Below are 17,580 nucleotides of genomic sequence, written 5' to 3' on the forward strand. Positions count from 1 at the left end.
GTGTCCCCATTTCCTCATCTGTAAAATGGGGATGATGACTGTCCCAATTGCAATGATGCTTGTCCCAATTTAAAATGGAACTGTTTCAAAAATTAAGTGAATACATAATGTGCAAGACGCCTAGAACAGTGCCCGGCCCATTAAAATTGCTTGGTAAGGGGCGCCTGGGTGGCTCAGTGGGTTAAAACCTCTGCCTTCGGCTCGGATCATGATCCTAGGGTCCTGGGATCGAGCCCCGCATCGGTCTCTCTGCTCAGCAGGGGGGGCCTGCTTCCCCCCACCCTCTGCCTGCCTCTCTGCCTACTTGTGATCTCTGTCTGTCAAATAATAAATAAAATCTTAAAAAAAAAAAAAGTGCTCGGTAAGTTTTACCCATTACTATATTATTACTGCTGTCCCAGTGATCCCCTTGCCAGGGTGCTCCCTTCCAAAGCTCCTAGGCACACGATAACACCAGCCATTGATGTTAGGACAATTTGGCTGTAGAAAGGAGGCCCCATAGATCCCAGCACTAATGCAAAGATGAGATGATTAGAGAAAAGGTCAGCCTGGGAGCCTGCCTCTCTTGCTATCTCTGCGTTAATCCCACCCCACCATGGTCCTAGTAAGGGCCCAGCAGCCATAATCACACAAGTTGGATTTAGGCTTTGGTGTCCGCACACCACTATCTGGGGAATGTCCCAGGAGATCCTGGTGTCAACATGCAAACCCTTAGAAGCCAGAGAGAATCAGGTGGGCTTAGCAAGAGCCATCGTTGTCAGGATTTTCCTGTTATCTTCCACTTTTGTGATTTCTGATTGGGCCAGATCTGCACTCCTATGCTTCCTGCCCCCACCCCCCCACCCCCGGCTCCCTGGCATCTTGATCTCCCAGCTCAGGTGTGGCGCCTGGTAGGGACTGGGCAACCATGTCTTCCTGGAGTGCGCTGGGCAGGGCCCTGCTGGGAACTGGAGTTACTGGGGACTGTGGCACACACAGAGAACTCGTCCTTTTGGCCCCTTTTCAGAGATGGAGAATCTTGAACGTTCCAGTCACTCTCTGCCTGGAGGGGCAGCACACAAAGGGCTCTGGGTTCAGCTGCTGTGATGTTCTCAAGAGCCTTTATGTCATATTCAAAACCCTAGATTCTCACATAGAGAGGGGGTGTGGCTGTAGGTGTGGGAATTTGGGGTGAATGTATTCTGATCTCAGGACTTCCCTAACAAGCCCAGTCTCTCTTGAATAAATCTTTTGGCTATCTTGCAGTTTGCTCCTGGAGTCACGTGCAACGGGAAAAGTAATCATGATTTGTTCAGTGTTCCAGTTATAGGATTCTGGTTCCTTAGGATTTTGACTTTTCTTCTCTTTCCCCTTTGGTTATAGAGGAACCAAAAGTCCCTCGTGTCCTGTTAAAGGGGTGAAAGCCCTTCCTGCTTATGACCAACATAGTAGAAGGTCCACAGTGACCCCTGCTTCTAGGAGGTGACAGTGTGAACCTGGGACAGACTATGAAATCCTTATCAATGAGCATTAGGGGTCATGAGAAAGATTGGTTGAGGAAGTGTGAATGCCTTCTCACAGCTTCCCCACTATTGCAGAAACAGCCCAAGGGTGCCTGGATGGCTCAGTCAGTTAAACATATGCCTTTAGCTTAGGCCATGACTCCAAGGTCCTGGGATGGAGCCCCACAGTGGGCTCCCTGCTCAGGGGAAGGCCTGCTTCTCCCTCTCCCTCTGTCTCTCCTCTTATTTGTGCTCTCTATCTCCAATAAATAAATACAATCTTGAAAACAAGCAAGCAAGCCCAGAATACAGACCCAGTAACTAGAGGAAGAGAAGGGTCTTTGTATCATCCTCCTACAGGGGAAGTGACCACATTTGCTGAGCTCTTACTATGTGTGGGCCATACTAACTCCTCACAACAGTTCTATAAGGTCGGCACCAACATCACTCCCATTGTTCAGATAGGAAAACTGAGGCCCAGAGAGGTTACATGACACTGCCAGTAAGTAGCCAAGCTGGGATTTGTGCTAGGTCACATGGACCCTACTGTCCCACTCTTTCTGCTCTGCCCTCAAGGGTACAATGAAGGGGAGCCATGCTCACAAACATTGATGGTTTCGGGGACTAAGGAAATCTTGAGTTAGAAGAGTCCAGAAGGTGGGGGCTGGACCACTGGGGCCAGCCGGTGACCTCATCTTCTCTGCTTGTTCCAGATTAGAAATTCAAACACTTGAGAGAAAAGCCACCTTGCGTTCCTCCCTCCCTCAGAGATAAGCTTTAACTGTGGCACTGGTCACAATGTCAGGGCCCCTAAAGGAGGGACGACTTGTCGAAATGTAGACTCAGGAGCTGTACGGGAATCAGGAGGAACATGCTGCTGGGGCACGCTGGGAACGTTGCAGAAGGCCCCAGGAAACAGCCCCCTGGCGTCGCTCCCAACCCCACTGCAGTGGGCCCCCTGAGCACCCACCCCATTGACAGGATCTTATTGTGTAAGAGCTGAGGAGCTGAGTCAGATGGGCCAACCACAGGGCCTGGCTCTCCTCCCTCGGAACCGCACTGCGGGGTGGATTAACTCAGTCATCTCACATGCCTTTGATCTCCAGCTCATGGTCTCCTGCACTTGTCTCCCCCAGGTGCTATCTATTATGGAGACAATCGGTTTGACTCTGTGAGTGAGTCAGGAACAGCCACACTGAAAGCTCGGCCAAGAGTCCGGCCCCTCCTGACCTTCCTTCCGCTGGTAAGTACGGTTCTGGACTGGGGTCTGGGGGTCGGCTCTGGTTGGGCCACCTCGGCTGCCATCAAGGAGGCAGCCCCTGCTGCCCTAGCCCTAGTGGACATCTCACCTTCTGCTCATTCCCTTCCTTCCTGATGCCAACCCAGGGTGGCTTCTGGGAGGAAGCATGGCTGAGACTCATGGCAGGAAGGCTGAGGTTAAGGGTGTCAGCTCCTCCGAGTTGAAACCCGAGAAGAGGTTATGGGGATCTTGTGTGCAGAGGCAACGCAGTGATGGGTCCCTCTAGCGAAGCAAAATTCTTGTCCCTGTTCCGCAAGCACTGACCACTGCCTGCTCTGTGCCAGGCCTTACACTGGGCACGGATACACAAAGAAGACAGAGCCCACACTGCTGCTCTCAGTGAAGGACAGGAGTGAGTAAACAGACTGTTGGAACATAACTCAGAGCACCAGCAGCCAATCTGGCCACAGAGGTGGTCAGGAAGTCTTCCTGGAAGAGGGTAACAATTGAGCTGTCTCAAAGGACAAAGAGCCGTGACCCCTGGGAGAATTGCATTTGGGCCAGGATTGTAAGGGGTCTGAAACTGCAGGAAACCAAAAACTCCCTTCTGGAGCCGTGGTTGGACTTTTGTTTTTTTGGCAAGGGACACAAACTCAACATCACTGATCTCTGACAGGTTCTGTTGACTGTGAGACCCGTTCCGGGGTTTTCTGGGACAGTGTGGACCAGTGCTATCCGACAGAAATACAATGCAAGCCTCATATGTCATTTAAAATTTTCTAGTAGCCACATTGAAAGTACATAGAAATAGGCAAGATTCATTTTAATAATACGTTACTTAATTCAATATATTCGAAAGATTATTATTTCAACACTAAATTGATGTTAAAAAAATACTGCTGAGCTGTTTGACATTCAGATGAGAAATTCAGACTAGAAATTCCAGAAAGGGAATTTTTCATGCTAAGCCTTTGACATCTGAAGTACTGTACTTACATATACATCCCTGATGAGTGACATTCACTGTGGCCAGTGGCTCCAGGACTGCTTCGCCAAGGTCTAGAGCCTAGATTCTAGGTTCAGGCTTGTCTGTCTGGTTCCTGGCTGGGACAATATTATGATTGGTGTCCATGAGGATTTGTGCCCTCTGGTCGCTAGCGCTGTTTGGCACAACCACCTCCCTCTCCGTCACCTGATTATTATTATTATTTTTTTTTTTTGGTTTGTCCAACCTCACCAAGACCCTGAGATTCTAGATGGGAGACATGGAGTCTTCTATTCTGGCTGCATTCCCCGAGGCCCGGAGGTGGAGGGCTGAGCGCACAGACCTCTGGGAATGCAACTTCACCCTGTTTCTGCCTATAAAAGCAACTCATGGTGGCTCAGTCGGTTAAGCATCCGACTCTAGATTTTGGCTCGGGTCATGATCTCAGAGTCCTGAGATGGAGCCCCACATCCAACTCTGTGCTGGGCGTGAAGTCTGCTTAAGGTTTTCTGTCTTTCCCCCTCCCTCTGCCCCTCCCCTCCCCCCTTACACACACTCTCAAAAAATACATGCATACATACATACATACAATAAATACAATAAAAAAATAAATAAAAGCTGGGGCGCCTGGGTGGCTCAGTGGGTTAGGCCGCTGCCTTCGGCTCAGGTCATGATCTCAGGGTCCTGGGATCGAGCCCCACATCGGGCTCTCTGCTCAGCGGGGAGCCTGCTTCCTCCTCTCTCTCTGCCTGCCTCTCTGCGTGCTTGTGATCTCTGGCTGTCAAATAGATGGATAAAATCTTTAAAAATAAATAAATAAATAAATAAATAAATAAATAAAAGCAACTTGTGGAAATTATAGGCAAATATAGGAAGTACGACACCACCAACAAAAAGGTAAGAAGCAAATGAGCCAGCCCTAACTTTATTTCCAGAGATGTATAAAAGTGTTACAGGGGTCATTGCGGCCATAAGTGCAGACGAAATAATTTTGAGATCTTCTATTGCTGAAAGTGAATTAGATCCTCTCCCTTCAGCCACCCCCAAGACACACACTCAGAATTACAGTGGCGTGGGCCCAGGGCTGACCTACCCGCACCTGTTGTGCTCTTTCAGATAGGGCCCTTGCCCCTGGAGTGGCTCCAGCCTCTGTAGGGTTAGTTCTAGCCACCCTGCCGTGCAGCCGAGTTTGCTCGGATTGGCTGAAATGGAAATGCTCTGCCCCACCCGCCCCCTTGGGTCCCTGCCATAATTAGGGCCTGTCCCAGCTTTCCTGCCTTACCCCTTCTGGTTGGGGTCCTTCCCCAGAGCACAGGCAGACTAGGCAGAAGGGGGGTGGGTATGGTGGAGACACTGGAATGGGCTTGGCTGGCAGATCGTGCCTGGAGATCCAAGACTGCCTTTGGGGGGGCCAGTCCTCCAGGCCAGGCTCCAAGCCAGTCAGGAGATGGGGGCTTCTCCCCAGGCAGTCCACCTTGCGGCTTGCAGGGTCCCATCCAGTGGCATGGCCCTGAGATCGTGGCACACACAGACGGAGCACTCTCTGTGTCGGGCACCATTCCAGGTGTCTCTGGTGTGTTAACAGAGTCCACAGAGCCGCCCTGTCAGGAAGGTGCTGTTATTAATTCTCAGATGGAGGAATTGGAGCACAGAATGGGAGAGTAACTTGCTTAAGGTCACACAGCTCCTAAGTGGTCGAGCTGGGATTTGGAGCCCCACAGCCAGGCTCCAGGGTCCAAGTTCTATTCAGGTCCTCCTATGCTCCCTTCCATGCACAATCTAGAAGCTTTTCTCTTCTCTTCCAGCACCAGCCTGCAGAGCCACCTACATCTCTCTCGTCTGCCTCTCTGAAGCCCTCTGTCCAACGGCGGAGGCCCGCTGGATACCAGGGTCTCTTGCCTCTTTGGGGTCATAGACCCCTTTGAAACCCTGATGAGGCTATAAGCCACATCTATGCAGTTTTGCTTACAATTTCAGCAGAGGCCCCTCTCAGGCCCCCAGAAGCCCACCTATGATGGGCCTTTAGATGAGGAACCCTCGGCCTGACGGTTCATATCCTGGGGACATCCCTGTGCTCCTGATTCAGGTCACAAGATACATAGCCGCCTCAGTATCCTTGTCACCTGGGTTGAGGGGAATCTGACTCCTCTCCCTTAGGCTCTGGGCCAGGTCCTTACTTTCTTCCATCTGGGGCAGGAGGCTGGGAGAATGAGAAGCAGGAGGACAGAAGCTCCCTGTGGGTGTGGGTTCACGCATAGATACACACTCGGGCACAGCCCGCCCCCACAGCCTGCCAAGTTAGGGTGGGTGGGGAGCTGGGCCCATGCCCAAGCCCTGGCTGACATTGTCCTGGCCGGGCGGGTCTCACCCCTCCCTGTCCTCCCTTCCCATACCATACTCAGCCACCTCCTAGGCCAGGCTTCCCTGGGGCAGGGGCGGTGCTGGGCAGCAGCACCCCAAGAAACCAGGTGACAGGCCCAGCGAGGCCCATGTTCTTCCTCGAGCTTTGGAGGCACCCTCACTGTCAGCCTTTCACCCCAGCCTGCAAAGGGCTGGGCGCAAGGTGGGGAGGGCGACAAGAGGCAGCGCGAGGCAAGGGTAGATGCTTCTGACCACTTCCTGGAGCCTCCTCACTAGAGCTGAGGTAGAAGGATGGAGAACTAAGAGATACTTTCTCAGGCAGCTGGCAATCAAAGGCCAGGGCTGAAAAGAACCTCTGGATCCCCCCCGTGACTGGGATGGGACCCAAGTGGTCCTCGGGGAGCTGGCATCAGTCTGGGTGCTGCCCCTGGGCTGCAGGGCGGCCCTTCTTCTCCGCGGGCCCTTGGGTCCCCACCCATTCAGGGGGGGTTACACCAGATGGTCCTTTTGGGTCTCCCTAGCTGTGACTGTGTTATATAAGTCCTAATGAAGAGGCAGGCAGCCCCTACAAAAAGCAGGCCCCTCACAACACCCGGATCGCTCACTGCTTGAGCTGTCTTTCCACAGCTGCCACGGGTTGCCTTCCAGCCCCCCTACTTCCTGCTCTGAGAGCTCAGAGGAACTGGATCGGAATCACCAAACTTCTGAACTGGGGAGGGCCTTGGTGCTCATTAGGATGAGAAAAACCAGGCCTGGGGAGGGAAGGGTCTAGGTTACCCAGCTCAGCAGAGGCAGAGACGGGACCAGAGCCCGGGTTTCCTCCCAGGCCAGTCCGGTCCACACCATTGAGGGCCTGGGCTGAGTGGAGGAAGGATCCTTTCTCTCCACTTACTGCTGCTACCCCTGAGGGGAGGCCTGGCCCAAGGCTCAAGCTAGAGCTTGCCCAAGCTTTCCAGAGCTGAGCTGATCGAGCAGCCAGTAGTGGGAAGCTTGTCCTTCTCTCTGGGGCTCCCTCTTGCCCTCCCCTGCTCTGAATCAAACCATACCCAGGGTGACGCATGTGAAGAATTAACAGTTAAATGCCAATGTGGCAAATATAGGGAAACTGGCTGGACAGGTCCCTAGGGGTGCCCCAGGCGGTGAGAGCTCCCTGGGTCACCCCACCCTGTGAGTCAGGAAATCCTGGCTCTGCCTGGGGAGGTGGCAGGCCGGGCTGGGGGCAGGAAGCTCCATGAGCTCTGGTTCCCTCCCCCTATTCCTCGGGCGCCTGGAAACTCAAGGTCAGCTGGATTTCTGCTTTCCGCTGGACCCCCTCTCAGCTCATCTCTGAATTCAAACTCCACGCTCCCTTTGGGGTTGGGGTTTGAACTTCTTAGGATGAACCAAGCAGGGCAGTCATTGTTGGTTTTTGACTGATTTGTGTGGCTGACATTGGCTGGAAGGGCTGCGGGGTAAGGGAGCACTGTGTGTTCCTGTGGGGGTGGGTGTCAGAGGCCCGAAACAAGATGGAGTCCGCATGGAAGCCCGCTGCCTGCTCTATGCACTGGCTCCTTCCCTCACCATGAGGGCCTCACTCTGAAGCTCTACACCCTCATCCTACCCACAAGCATCACCCCCTTGACCACACTATGGGCTTGGGGATATGCATACCCCCAGCTTGGGCTGAACTCAGGAGGACTAACTGTGGAAGAAGCTCTAGAAATGGGCTCAGGACCATTGAAGCAGGGGATTCTAGGGGCCTTGGTGCCTGGAGCAAGGTAAAGAAGGGGGTGGTATGGGCTCTAAGGGCATGTCCCCTTGATCCCATAGACTCTTCACCCTGTAGGGAACCAGAGCAGAGCCCTCATGACACAATGGCACCCTGCGTTCAGGAGCAGTCTGAGATAGCAGGTGGGTTCAGAGGAACATGGCCTCATTAGTGGAGATTCTGCTCTGACCCCCAAGAGTGTTTGAACCGTGACAAAGGGTGGAGGAAGAAATCAAAGTCTTTGATAAAATGCTCACTGGCTCCCCACTTTAGAGAAGCTGCTCTGTGGAGAACACAGTTTCCTTTCTTAACCTTCTACCTCCTGCTCCTGGCCAGCAACCCCTCTCCTCACACTGCTCTTCAAACCCAAGTGACACCTAGTTGGGCTTCACCAAGCTGGGGACTTCGGAAGGGTTTCCTTGTGGCTTTCACTCTAGGGTTCTATCCCCTGCTCCCCCAGCCTACAGTGATTTCCCCCAATCATAGCCAATTCTAAATCTGCTTAAGGGTCATTTCCTTTACCCCCTGCAGCTCTGCTCCCCATCCTGAGGTGCCCCAGCCAAGCTCCAGGAGCAAACCGGTGAGGAGGCTTGCATTCCACAATGTGCGGCTAAGACTCAGAGTTGGCCCACACCCAAGGTCAACCATGTGTTGCCCGTTGGCCCAAACTCTGGTGACCCACCCTTGGGGTTTGGCTGGACTTTGAGGAATCCCAGGCATGAGGCTGTCCCAGGCATGTGTGTCCCAGGCATGAGGAGGCCAGGAGGGTAGGGCTGGAGCCATCATTGGAGTGAGTCCTGTCCCCCTGAGCCCATGGTGGGACTCTGACCCCCTAAAATTCTAAGAGGAACATAACCTCCCCTCAAATAGTGAGTGTTTTCCACCTTTCCTCCTTCTCCTCAACTCTGAAATGTTTGTAGTCAAAGGGCAGGGATTTTCGGTGACCTGGTCCTGACCATAGGGAAGCATCTATCTTTTCAGCTTCAACCAGAGACAACAAGCTAGAGGCTATGCCATGGAGCAGAGTCTCCAAGTTCTTGGAGACTTGGAGACATTGCTAACCACCGCACTGCGTTAGGACCTGAGGCAGGCCCAGGGGCGGGGGTGAATGACCTTTCTTGAGTGCTAACTCAGCAGGATCTCTTTAGGTATGTGGTGGCCTCTGGTGTCCTAACAAGCCTAGGCCAGTGAGATCATCCCCATTTTACAAATGAGAAAACTGAGACTCAGAAGGCAAGAGAGGAGCACACTTGGGCACTGACCATGTGTCACATACTGTCTTTGATTCCTTTGAGACGATGGAGTTAAATTAAGACTGCCAGTCTGGCTTGACTCCAAAGTTCATGTTATATTGTTTGTTTTCTTTTTTTTTGTTTTGTTTTGTTTTGTTTTGTTTTTTTAAGTCGACCCAGTGTGGGGCTTGAACTCGTGACCCAGAGATTGAGAGTCGCAGGCTCTACCAACTGAGCCAGCCAGGTGCCCCAAGTTCATATTTAAAAAAAAAAAAAAAAAACTATTGTATTGTTTTGTTTTGTTTTGTTTTTTTTCAATTATGAAGGATACAGACGTTCATTGTTAAGAACTGAGAACTAGAGACACGTATAAGGAAGAAAATAAATATAAATATTCTTGGAATTGCCTCCACCCCCATCCTTCTCAACAATTAATCGTTGCTGGGTAACTTCCCCATATATCAGGCTGTGATGGTTTGTAAAAAGCTGCTTGGCTGAGCCGGGGAGCTGGCTTGCACCCTGTGTGAACAGGGTGAGTGAGGTGTCATCAAAGATCTTAGCCACTAGGCGTTGTCCCGGTGTTGGGACAGGGAGGGCCTGAGCCCCAGTTTCAGGTGGAGGGCCCCACCCGGCAGGGCAGGGGCTGGACTCTGCTCCAGGGCCCAAGCAGGCCAGGGAGGGGCGTGGCCTGTCGAGGGGCGTGGTCGGGTCGGGGGCGTGGCCTCGGGTGGAGGGGGTGCTCAGAAGGCTCCTTTGCTTGTTCTCGGTTGGTTTCTCTGCGCACGGGTCGGTGTGGCCCTCTGTGGACGTGGGCTGCCATCCTCAAAGAGCCTCACAATCCTCCGCCCTGAGTCTGAGGCGCATGTGGGCTCCTGTCGGCAGCGCCGCGGGGCCCGGGGCTCTGTCATTTTCTCAGCGCGATGACCGGTGGCAGACGCCCAGCTCCTCCACGGACCAGCCGTGACCTCAAGCCCAGCCCCGCCCGCTTGGCCTCACCCTGTGGCTCCTGTGGGAAAGCAGCTTCAGGAACTCCTCCTTTATCCCCCTTGTCTCTTCCCCTCTCTGGAGACAGAGAACAATCTGGAGACCACGGCAGACGTCTGTCTTCACTCCCTGTCATGGAGGGTTGGCCTGGAGCACCCAGGCCACCGCAGAAGGCACAGTGGGTGCAGAGTCACTGGCAGGATACCTTACTGGCGGGGACTCACAGAGTACGGTGGTTGAAGTGACCCTTACTTAGCAAGTGGTTACAGAAGAGGCAGAGAGGCCCGGAGAGACAAGTGAGTTGGCTCCAGTTTGGTTGGTGATAGGGCTGGCTCCAGAACACAGGCAGCCTTCCCACTGCTCCTGTTCCTGTATTCTCTCTTCCCCTCATTCATTTAACAAACTTGTGGCCTTGTCCATTCTGTGCCAAGCGTGACCGAATGAGTAGCCGTCACCTGACCCACAAGGAGGCTGGGCTGGGGTAGCAGAGACTACACTGACCTACGACGGGTTCCGTCTGTGCTCAAGGAAAAACATGAGGGCAGATCCCGAAGTTGCCATTTACTAGCTGTGTGACCTTGAGCAATGTTCCTTGCCTTTCCGTGCCTCAGAGTCCTCTTCTAGAAAATACAAATAACCTGCCTCTCAGGATTACTTGAGGACTTTCTAGGTTGCTCCATGTCAAGTACTCACGATGGTGCCTATAGCACATAGTAGGCACCTAATAAGTGGGAGCTGTGGTAATAATGCACACAGGGTGAGGACACACAGGGTAGAGATGTTAACTCTGGCTGGAGTTGCCAAGGAGGGCTTTGTGGACCAGGGGCATTTATTTTGGGGTTTAAAGGATAAGTAGGAGTTTTCCAGGCAAAGAAGAACATCCCAGGCAGAATCAGAGAAAGAGCAAGGCTGTGGAGACCCGAGAGGACACGGGAATGAATCCCAAGCAGCTGCAGTGGTTCTTAGGAGGTGGAGGAAGGAGGTGTGACCGAATCGCCTAGGGCCCTTTGTAACCTAGTCACCCACCCACAGAACCTCCAAATAGCCTCTTCGAAGATCGTGTCTCTGGCTTACTGAGGATCCCTGCTGCAAGGACCCCACTTGCTCATGAGTGAGTCAAGTCCCCATGGACACTGGAGTGGGAAAAAGATGAGACACTGGAGTGGGAAAAAGCTCCACTAGCTGGAGCCCACGGTTTGTGGAGAGGGTGGTGAGAAGATGGCAGGAACTACAGAGGGGACAGCTTATGAAAGTTCTCGAATGCCATGTGAAAGTGCTTCAGTTTCATCTTCTGGACCAGTGGAAGGTTTCTGAGCAGGGAAGTGACCTGCTTCGAGATGCATTTCAGAAACAACATCCTGGCATCTGGTTTACAGAACAGAGTGAAGGGGCGCCTGGGTGGCTCATTGAGTTAAGCCTTTCCTTCAGCTCAGGTCATGATCTCAGGGTCCTGGGATCAAGCCCCGCATCGGGCTCTCTGCTCAGCAGGGAGCCTGCTTCCCCCACCTCCCTCTCTCTGTCTGCCTCTCTGCCTGCTTGTGATTTGTGTCTGTCAAATAAATAAATAATAAAGAACAGAGTGAGGCAGAGGCCAGGGAAGTATCTGGAGACAGTGATGGTAGTCTTGTCTGTCTGTCTGGGTAAGACACAGTGAGGACTGAAGAAGGGGTGAGCTGGGGGGATGGAGAGAAGAGAGGGACGTAAGAATCGGGTGACAAGCTGGGTGTGTGGATGATGACCAGGTGCCTGGAAAGACAGGGATCTATAACTAGTTGTGGGTCCCTGGGCAAGTCCCTTAACCTCTCTGTGCCTCAGTGTCCTTCCTTTTCTGCAAAAGGCAGGTAGCAATAACAGCACCAATCTCATCAGGTTGTTGCGGAAAGTAAATGAGTTAAGAGATAGAAAACACAGAAAGAATACCTGATACGGAGTAAGTGCTAGGAAATCAGCAACTGCCATTATCACTGCAGAGACTGGGAGTACTGGAGACAGTGGGAGAAAGATGGTGTGAGGTGCTGACCGCCAGCGGATGGAGAAGCTTGGAGGCTCTCTTAGCCTCTTCTCTTTCCACGGTCCTCTCTTATATTTTAATATTTTTTTTAATTGTAAGATACATATACCATGAGAGTAACCATTGCAATCATTTTAAGACGTGTAATTCAGTGGCATTAAGTAACCTTTTCTTTCAATCAATCCCTGTGTGCAGAGAAGTTACAGGAATAGCCCAAAGAACTCTCTAGAGCCTTCGCCCACATTCAGCACATTTGCTTTATTTGCTCCCTCCACCCTTGATATATACACACTGTTTCTTCCTGAACCATTGAGCCCTTGTGTCCCTCTACTCCTAAATACTTCACTGTGTGTAACCTAAGAACAGAGACATTTTTCTGCACAATTACCAAAGTCAGGAGTTTAATATTGATATGATACTTTTTATCTAACAGACATTTATGTTGTTGCCAATTGCCCCACTAATATTCTTCATGGCACACATCCCAGGGTCCAATTCAGGATCACACATTGCAGTTAGGGCTCACGTGTAGGCTTTACCTCCATTCTTTGAGGCTCAAGGAGGCAGGTCAGGGAATTCAGCACTCATGGAGATGGATGCTGTCTACACCGGTGCATTTGCCCACTAAAACACAGCCCCATCCCAGCCAGCTCCCTGGGTCTCCCTGACGAGTGAAGGGAACTCACTGTCCCGGTCTGTTTCTCTAGGACTAAGGTGAAAATGAGTTTGCATTTGCCTTGGCTAGACATGCAACCATGGAAGGGACAGCTGAGTGAGCACGCTGGGACTGTGTGGGCGTGAGCGGGAAAGGGCAGAGCCATCAGGGTCTTGGGGATGCAAGGTCAGTTCACTTCCATGCTGGGAGCTCCTGAACGGATGAGGCTAGACTTTGGGACATGCCCCGAGGGTGGCGAACAGTGGAGAGCCCCAGCATCTCAAGCAGTACAGTGAGGTGGTGGGCGTGTCCTGGGACTCCCCCCACCCATGTCTCTGGGGAGAACCTGAGAAGCCTGACCTTGGTCTGCACTGTTGCTCCAAGACCGCTCATGAGACAGACTTCCATCCTGTGGTCTGCGGAGTCTACTGTGCTTCCAGAGTTCTTGAAGATCAAAGGGTGGGATGGGCAATAGGACCTCTGGTGCATAAAATCTGTCCATCTTCCTCTTCCACGCCTCATTGTACTGGAGCACCACGGGTGACCCAGAAGAAGCTTCTAGGATTCCAGGCAGCTTAGCTTTGATCGTTCACAATTTTTTCACCTTTGTAGGAGAGAGGATTGGGAGACAGAAGACTTCAGCTAACACAGATTTCCTGGGTTAGGAATATTATCTCATTTCACCCTCTTAATGCAAAGTAGGGAATATTATCTCCATTTCATAAGTGAAGAAAATGGGTGATCGGTAGAAAAGGTGAGCTGGGAGGCCTGGGTTTGCACCCTGGCTCTGTTAAGGGATTTGAGATGATGTAGGTAAAACTGTTAGTGCCGGCACACGATAGGTACAAAAGTGATGGTTTAATGTCACTGCCTCATTCAAGGTCATGCCCCTGGCAAAACTCAGAGCACGAATGGAATCCAAGACCTTCTATGCTGAGTCCCCATGCCTTTTTATTTTCCAATTATGTTCAAAAGAGTAAACAGAAGTCTCAGCCCTAGCTTTTGATGGTCTGGCCTCCGCCTCATCAAAATCCACCTCATCAAAAGAGGGAACATACTTGATGAAGGTTTATTAGACAGTCAGTGGGGTGTGTGTGTGTCTCAGAATGTCCTGGGAGACACTCCTCGGATTGGCTGGCCCCTGTGCCTCCCCCTGGTCCAGATCGCTGGGTTTGAGAGATGTGAAGAACAGGTGTGTGTTGGCTGTGTGAATCAAGTAAGGGCAGGAAAAAATTACTAAGAGGCAGGAGAAAGACAATGCCTCATGGCTATTCCAGCATCAGAATTCTTTGAGGATGAAAAGATGAGTGGTTTCTTGCCCCCAAACAGGCAAAGAGTAATTCCAAGATTGCACTTGGTAACCCAGAGTCTCATGGATATTTTCAAAACACCTTTCTTAAACTTCCCATCTTTTATATGAAGCCATGAGGCCATTAAGCCCAGAGTAAGCACTGTCAGCCCATCAGTGAGTAACAACACGGCTTACTGTGTGTCCAGCTTTGGGGGACATATATAGGACATACTCCCTGGGCTCCAAGGTCAACCACATCTCACTGGAGGAACTAGGGAAATATCGATCGAGCAAACGAAAATCTTCCTTTGAGGGGTTTTGCTACGGGTCGCTCTGAAGAGCATCAGGTCAGGGGTGCCTGGGTGGCTCAGTTAAGTGACTGCCTTCGGCTCAGGTTATGATCCGAGGGTCCTGGGATCGAGCCCCCACATTGGGTTCCCTGCTAGGTGAGAGCCTGCTTTTCCCTCTCCCTCTACCTGCCACTCCCCCTGCTTGTGCTCTCTTTCTGTCAAATGAACAAATAAAATCTTTAAAAAAAAAAAAAAAGCATCAGGTCAGTGAGGGCTCCTGCTAATAATGTTTACTGGACTCCCCCTTAACGGGCATTCACCACATGCTAGGAGTGAAGTGCCTTTTGTGTATTATGTCATTTAACCTCACGACTGCCCTAGAATAGCTAAATTCTATTTTTATCACCACCTCATAAGCAGGGAAACTGAGACAGAGAGAGCTTCAGTGACCAGCACAGTCCTACAGCTAGTAGGTGGTAGTTCTGGAATTCAAATCCAGGCAGTCTGGCTCCAAAGCCAGTGCTCCTAGCCCCTTCACTCTACCATCCACCTTGAGGGGCTCAGCTAATCCTTGAAGGAGGAGAGATTTCAGAGAAGCAAAATACCGAGGAACACGAGCACCACAGACCTGGATGTGGTAGTACTGGTTGTGTGGCTGTAGACAACTTAACAAACACTTCTGAGCCTCAGTGTCCTCATCTGGTAAATGGGGATATCATCTTCTTCATAGAGTAGCATGACAGAGATCATGTGTTTAGAGCATAGAGCAAGGAATATTATTGTTAGAAATAAAGGGTGGGGAGAGGGGTGCAACCTGACCAACACGCAGCCTCAGGGATGAACATGAACTCCATGTGTGGGTTGGAAGGGTAGTGGAGAGGGGGATGGTCAAGCTAGAATCCAGGATGGGTCCGTCATGTTGAGTGGGAAATAAAAGCTGGCTGGGAAAGATAAGGCCAGGGTGTTGAGGACCTTGAGAGCTGCCATAAAATGCTCCACAGCACTTCAAAACACAGGTGTGTACTTTGTTGGTGTATGGAAATGTGTATTTGGAAAAAAAAATAAAATGCAAAATCGTATGTACAAACTGACAGCTGTGTAAACAAATTATGGTTTGTGAGGCTTAAGATCAGAAGGGCATCTGCAGTGCTAGAACTATTCCAGTTTGCCACTTTTAATTCATTTATTTCTCTGTAAATACCTAATGAAAACCAAGAGCGAACAGGAGGCCTGGCTAAAGCATTTGGCTTTTAACTTATGGATTTGCATGGGGGAGCAAGCCACTTTTGTTTTGTTTTAATGGAGATATAATTCATAGACAGTCAACTCTCATTATTTGCAGATTTTGTATTTGCAAATTCACCTCACTAAAATGTATTTGTAACTCCCCAAGCAATCCTCCAGACACTTTGGACACATGCAGAGCTAGGAAAAATCTTGAGTTACCTGATGTACCCGGTCCCAGCTGAGATCAAACAGGACCCTTTGTCTTCTTGCTTCGGGTCTCATACTATAAATAAGTGTCCTGTGCTCTGTAGTGCCTTGGCTTTTTTGTAATTCTTTGCTTTTTTTTTTTAAGATTTTATTTATTTATTTGATAGAGATCACAAGTAGGCAGAGAGGCAGGCAAAGAGAGAGGAGGAAACAGGCTCCTTGCTGAGCAGAGAGCCCAACACGGGGCTCAATCCCAGGACCCTGGGATCATGACCTGAGCCGAAGGCAGAGGCTTTAACCCACTGAGCCACCCAGGCACCCCTGTACTTCTTTGCTTTTTGTTGGTGATTTCACTGTTTAAAATGGCTCCCAAATATAGTGCTGATGTGCTAACATCAGCTAACACAGAAGGCTGTGATGTGCTTACAGAAAAAATACAAATGTTAGAAAAACTTTGTTCAGGCTTGAGTTACAGTGCTGTTGGCCATGAGTTCAATGTCAACGTGTCAAGAATATTTTAAATAAGGTGTCTTTAAATAGAAACACACATGAAACTAAGTTCTGTATTGACCGGTTGATGAAAATGCTTTGACTGAAGTTTGCAGGAACCTAATCCTGTGTTTCCCTTGGGGCATTGATTCCACATTTTCTAATTTAGTGTTTGAAGCAACTTTACAGACCAAATAACTACTGCAAGTAATGAGACTCACCTGTACATAAAATTCAGCCTTTGAAGGGTTTGTTTATTTATGTGAAGGGGGAGGGGCAGAGGGAGAGGAAGAAAGAGAATCCTAACAGGCTCCATGCCCAGCCTGGAGTCCAACACAGGGCTTCATCCCACAACCCTGAGATCGTGACCCGAGCCAAAATCAAAAGTCGGACACTCAACTGATTGAGCTACCCAGGGGCCCCAAAATTCACCCTTTTAAATTAGCCTTTTTGTATTTTAGTATATTCACAAGGTTATACAAACCCTCATCATCACTGCTGATTTTTGAGCAGTAAAATGACCTCCTAGAGCAGCAACTTAAGATTTCTCTGTCTTTCCCTGTTCCCTGCTCTCTCTGCCCTCTTTCAGAATGCCCAGGAAAACCATGGACTGGCTGTGCCCACCCCCTCTGTCCCAGGAGAATTTGCGGACAAAGAAGTGACAGGTAAGAGGGCCCTGGGCTTGGGGCTTGTCCATCTTTTTTTCCTCCCTTGGCCTAAGCATCAGGCCCACCGCCCCGGCTGGTGATAAAGCTGGAATCTGTAGGCCTTTTGGCTACTGGCTGCAGTGGGGTCGGGGGGTGGGGGTGTAGCTGAAGAGAGCCAAGGCTGGCTAAGGCCCGCTTCCAGTGGAAGAAGGATGATGAGGGCCAAGGTCAGAGCAGGGACAAGGGCAGCATGAAGTGGGGGAAGAACCCTGGAGTCAGACGGACTTGGCATTCAGTCCCAGCTACAGATTAGCTTTGCTCCCTTGGGCAAATCACTTAACCCCTTGCACCTCTGTATCTGTGAATGAGCTGGGGCCAACCCCATTTCTGTTCTGTAGGAGTAAATGAAGTACAGGATGGGACATTAGGCGCTTCTTGTCGTACGTCTGGTCAAAAAGTGCCCATGACTTTCCATGTCGCTCAAGTCAAAGGCTCTTGCCAGGACCGCCAGAGTCTGGCCTCACCTAGGCTCACATCCTGCTTTCTCTCCCTGTCTCACACGGCCCCAGCCATCCCGGTATCCTTCTTGCCCTTCAGTACCAGGCACATTTCTACCCCAGGGTCTTTGCACTGCCATTCGCTCTGCCTTGGCTGCTCTTCTCCTACACATAGGTACAACTCTCTTTCTCCCTCACTCCCTCTTTGCTCAGCTGTCACCTTCTCAGGGAGGTCT

The 17,580-nt window shown here is 50.9% G+C and overlaps 1 protein-coding gene across 1 annotated transcript in view; it reads left to right on the forward strand.

Annotated features, from left to right (window-relative positions):
• The window catches only part of CUNH6orf132 (chromosome unknown C6orf132 homolog), a 32,031-nt gene that overhangs the window by 8,339 nt on the left and 6,112 nt on the right, over window positions 1–17,580 (forward strand). The window contains 2 exon segments of the mRNA XM_032862186.1: window positions 2,618–2,724; window positions 16,790–16,865. Coding sequence (XP_032718077.1) covers window positions 2,618–2,724; window positions 16,790–16,865 — 183 coding nt within the window.

The sequence above is a fragment of the Lontra canadensis genome, unplaced genomic scaffold (assembly GCF_010015895.1).
Source record: "Lontra canadensis isolate GAN:19392208 unplaced genomic scaffold, GSC_riverotter_1.0 scaffold23, whole genome shotgun sequence".
NCBI lineage: Eukaryota > Metazoa > Chordata > Mammalia > Carnivora > Mustelidae > Lontra > Lontra canadensis.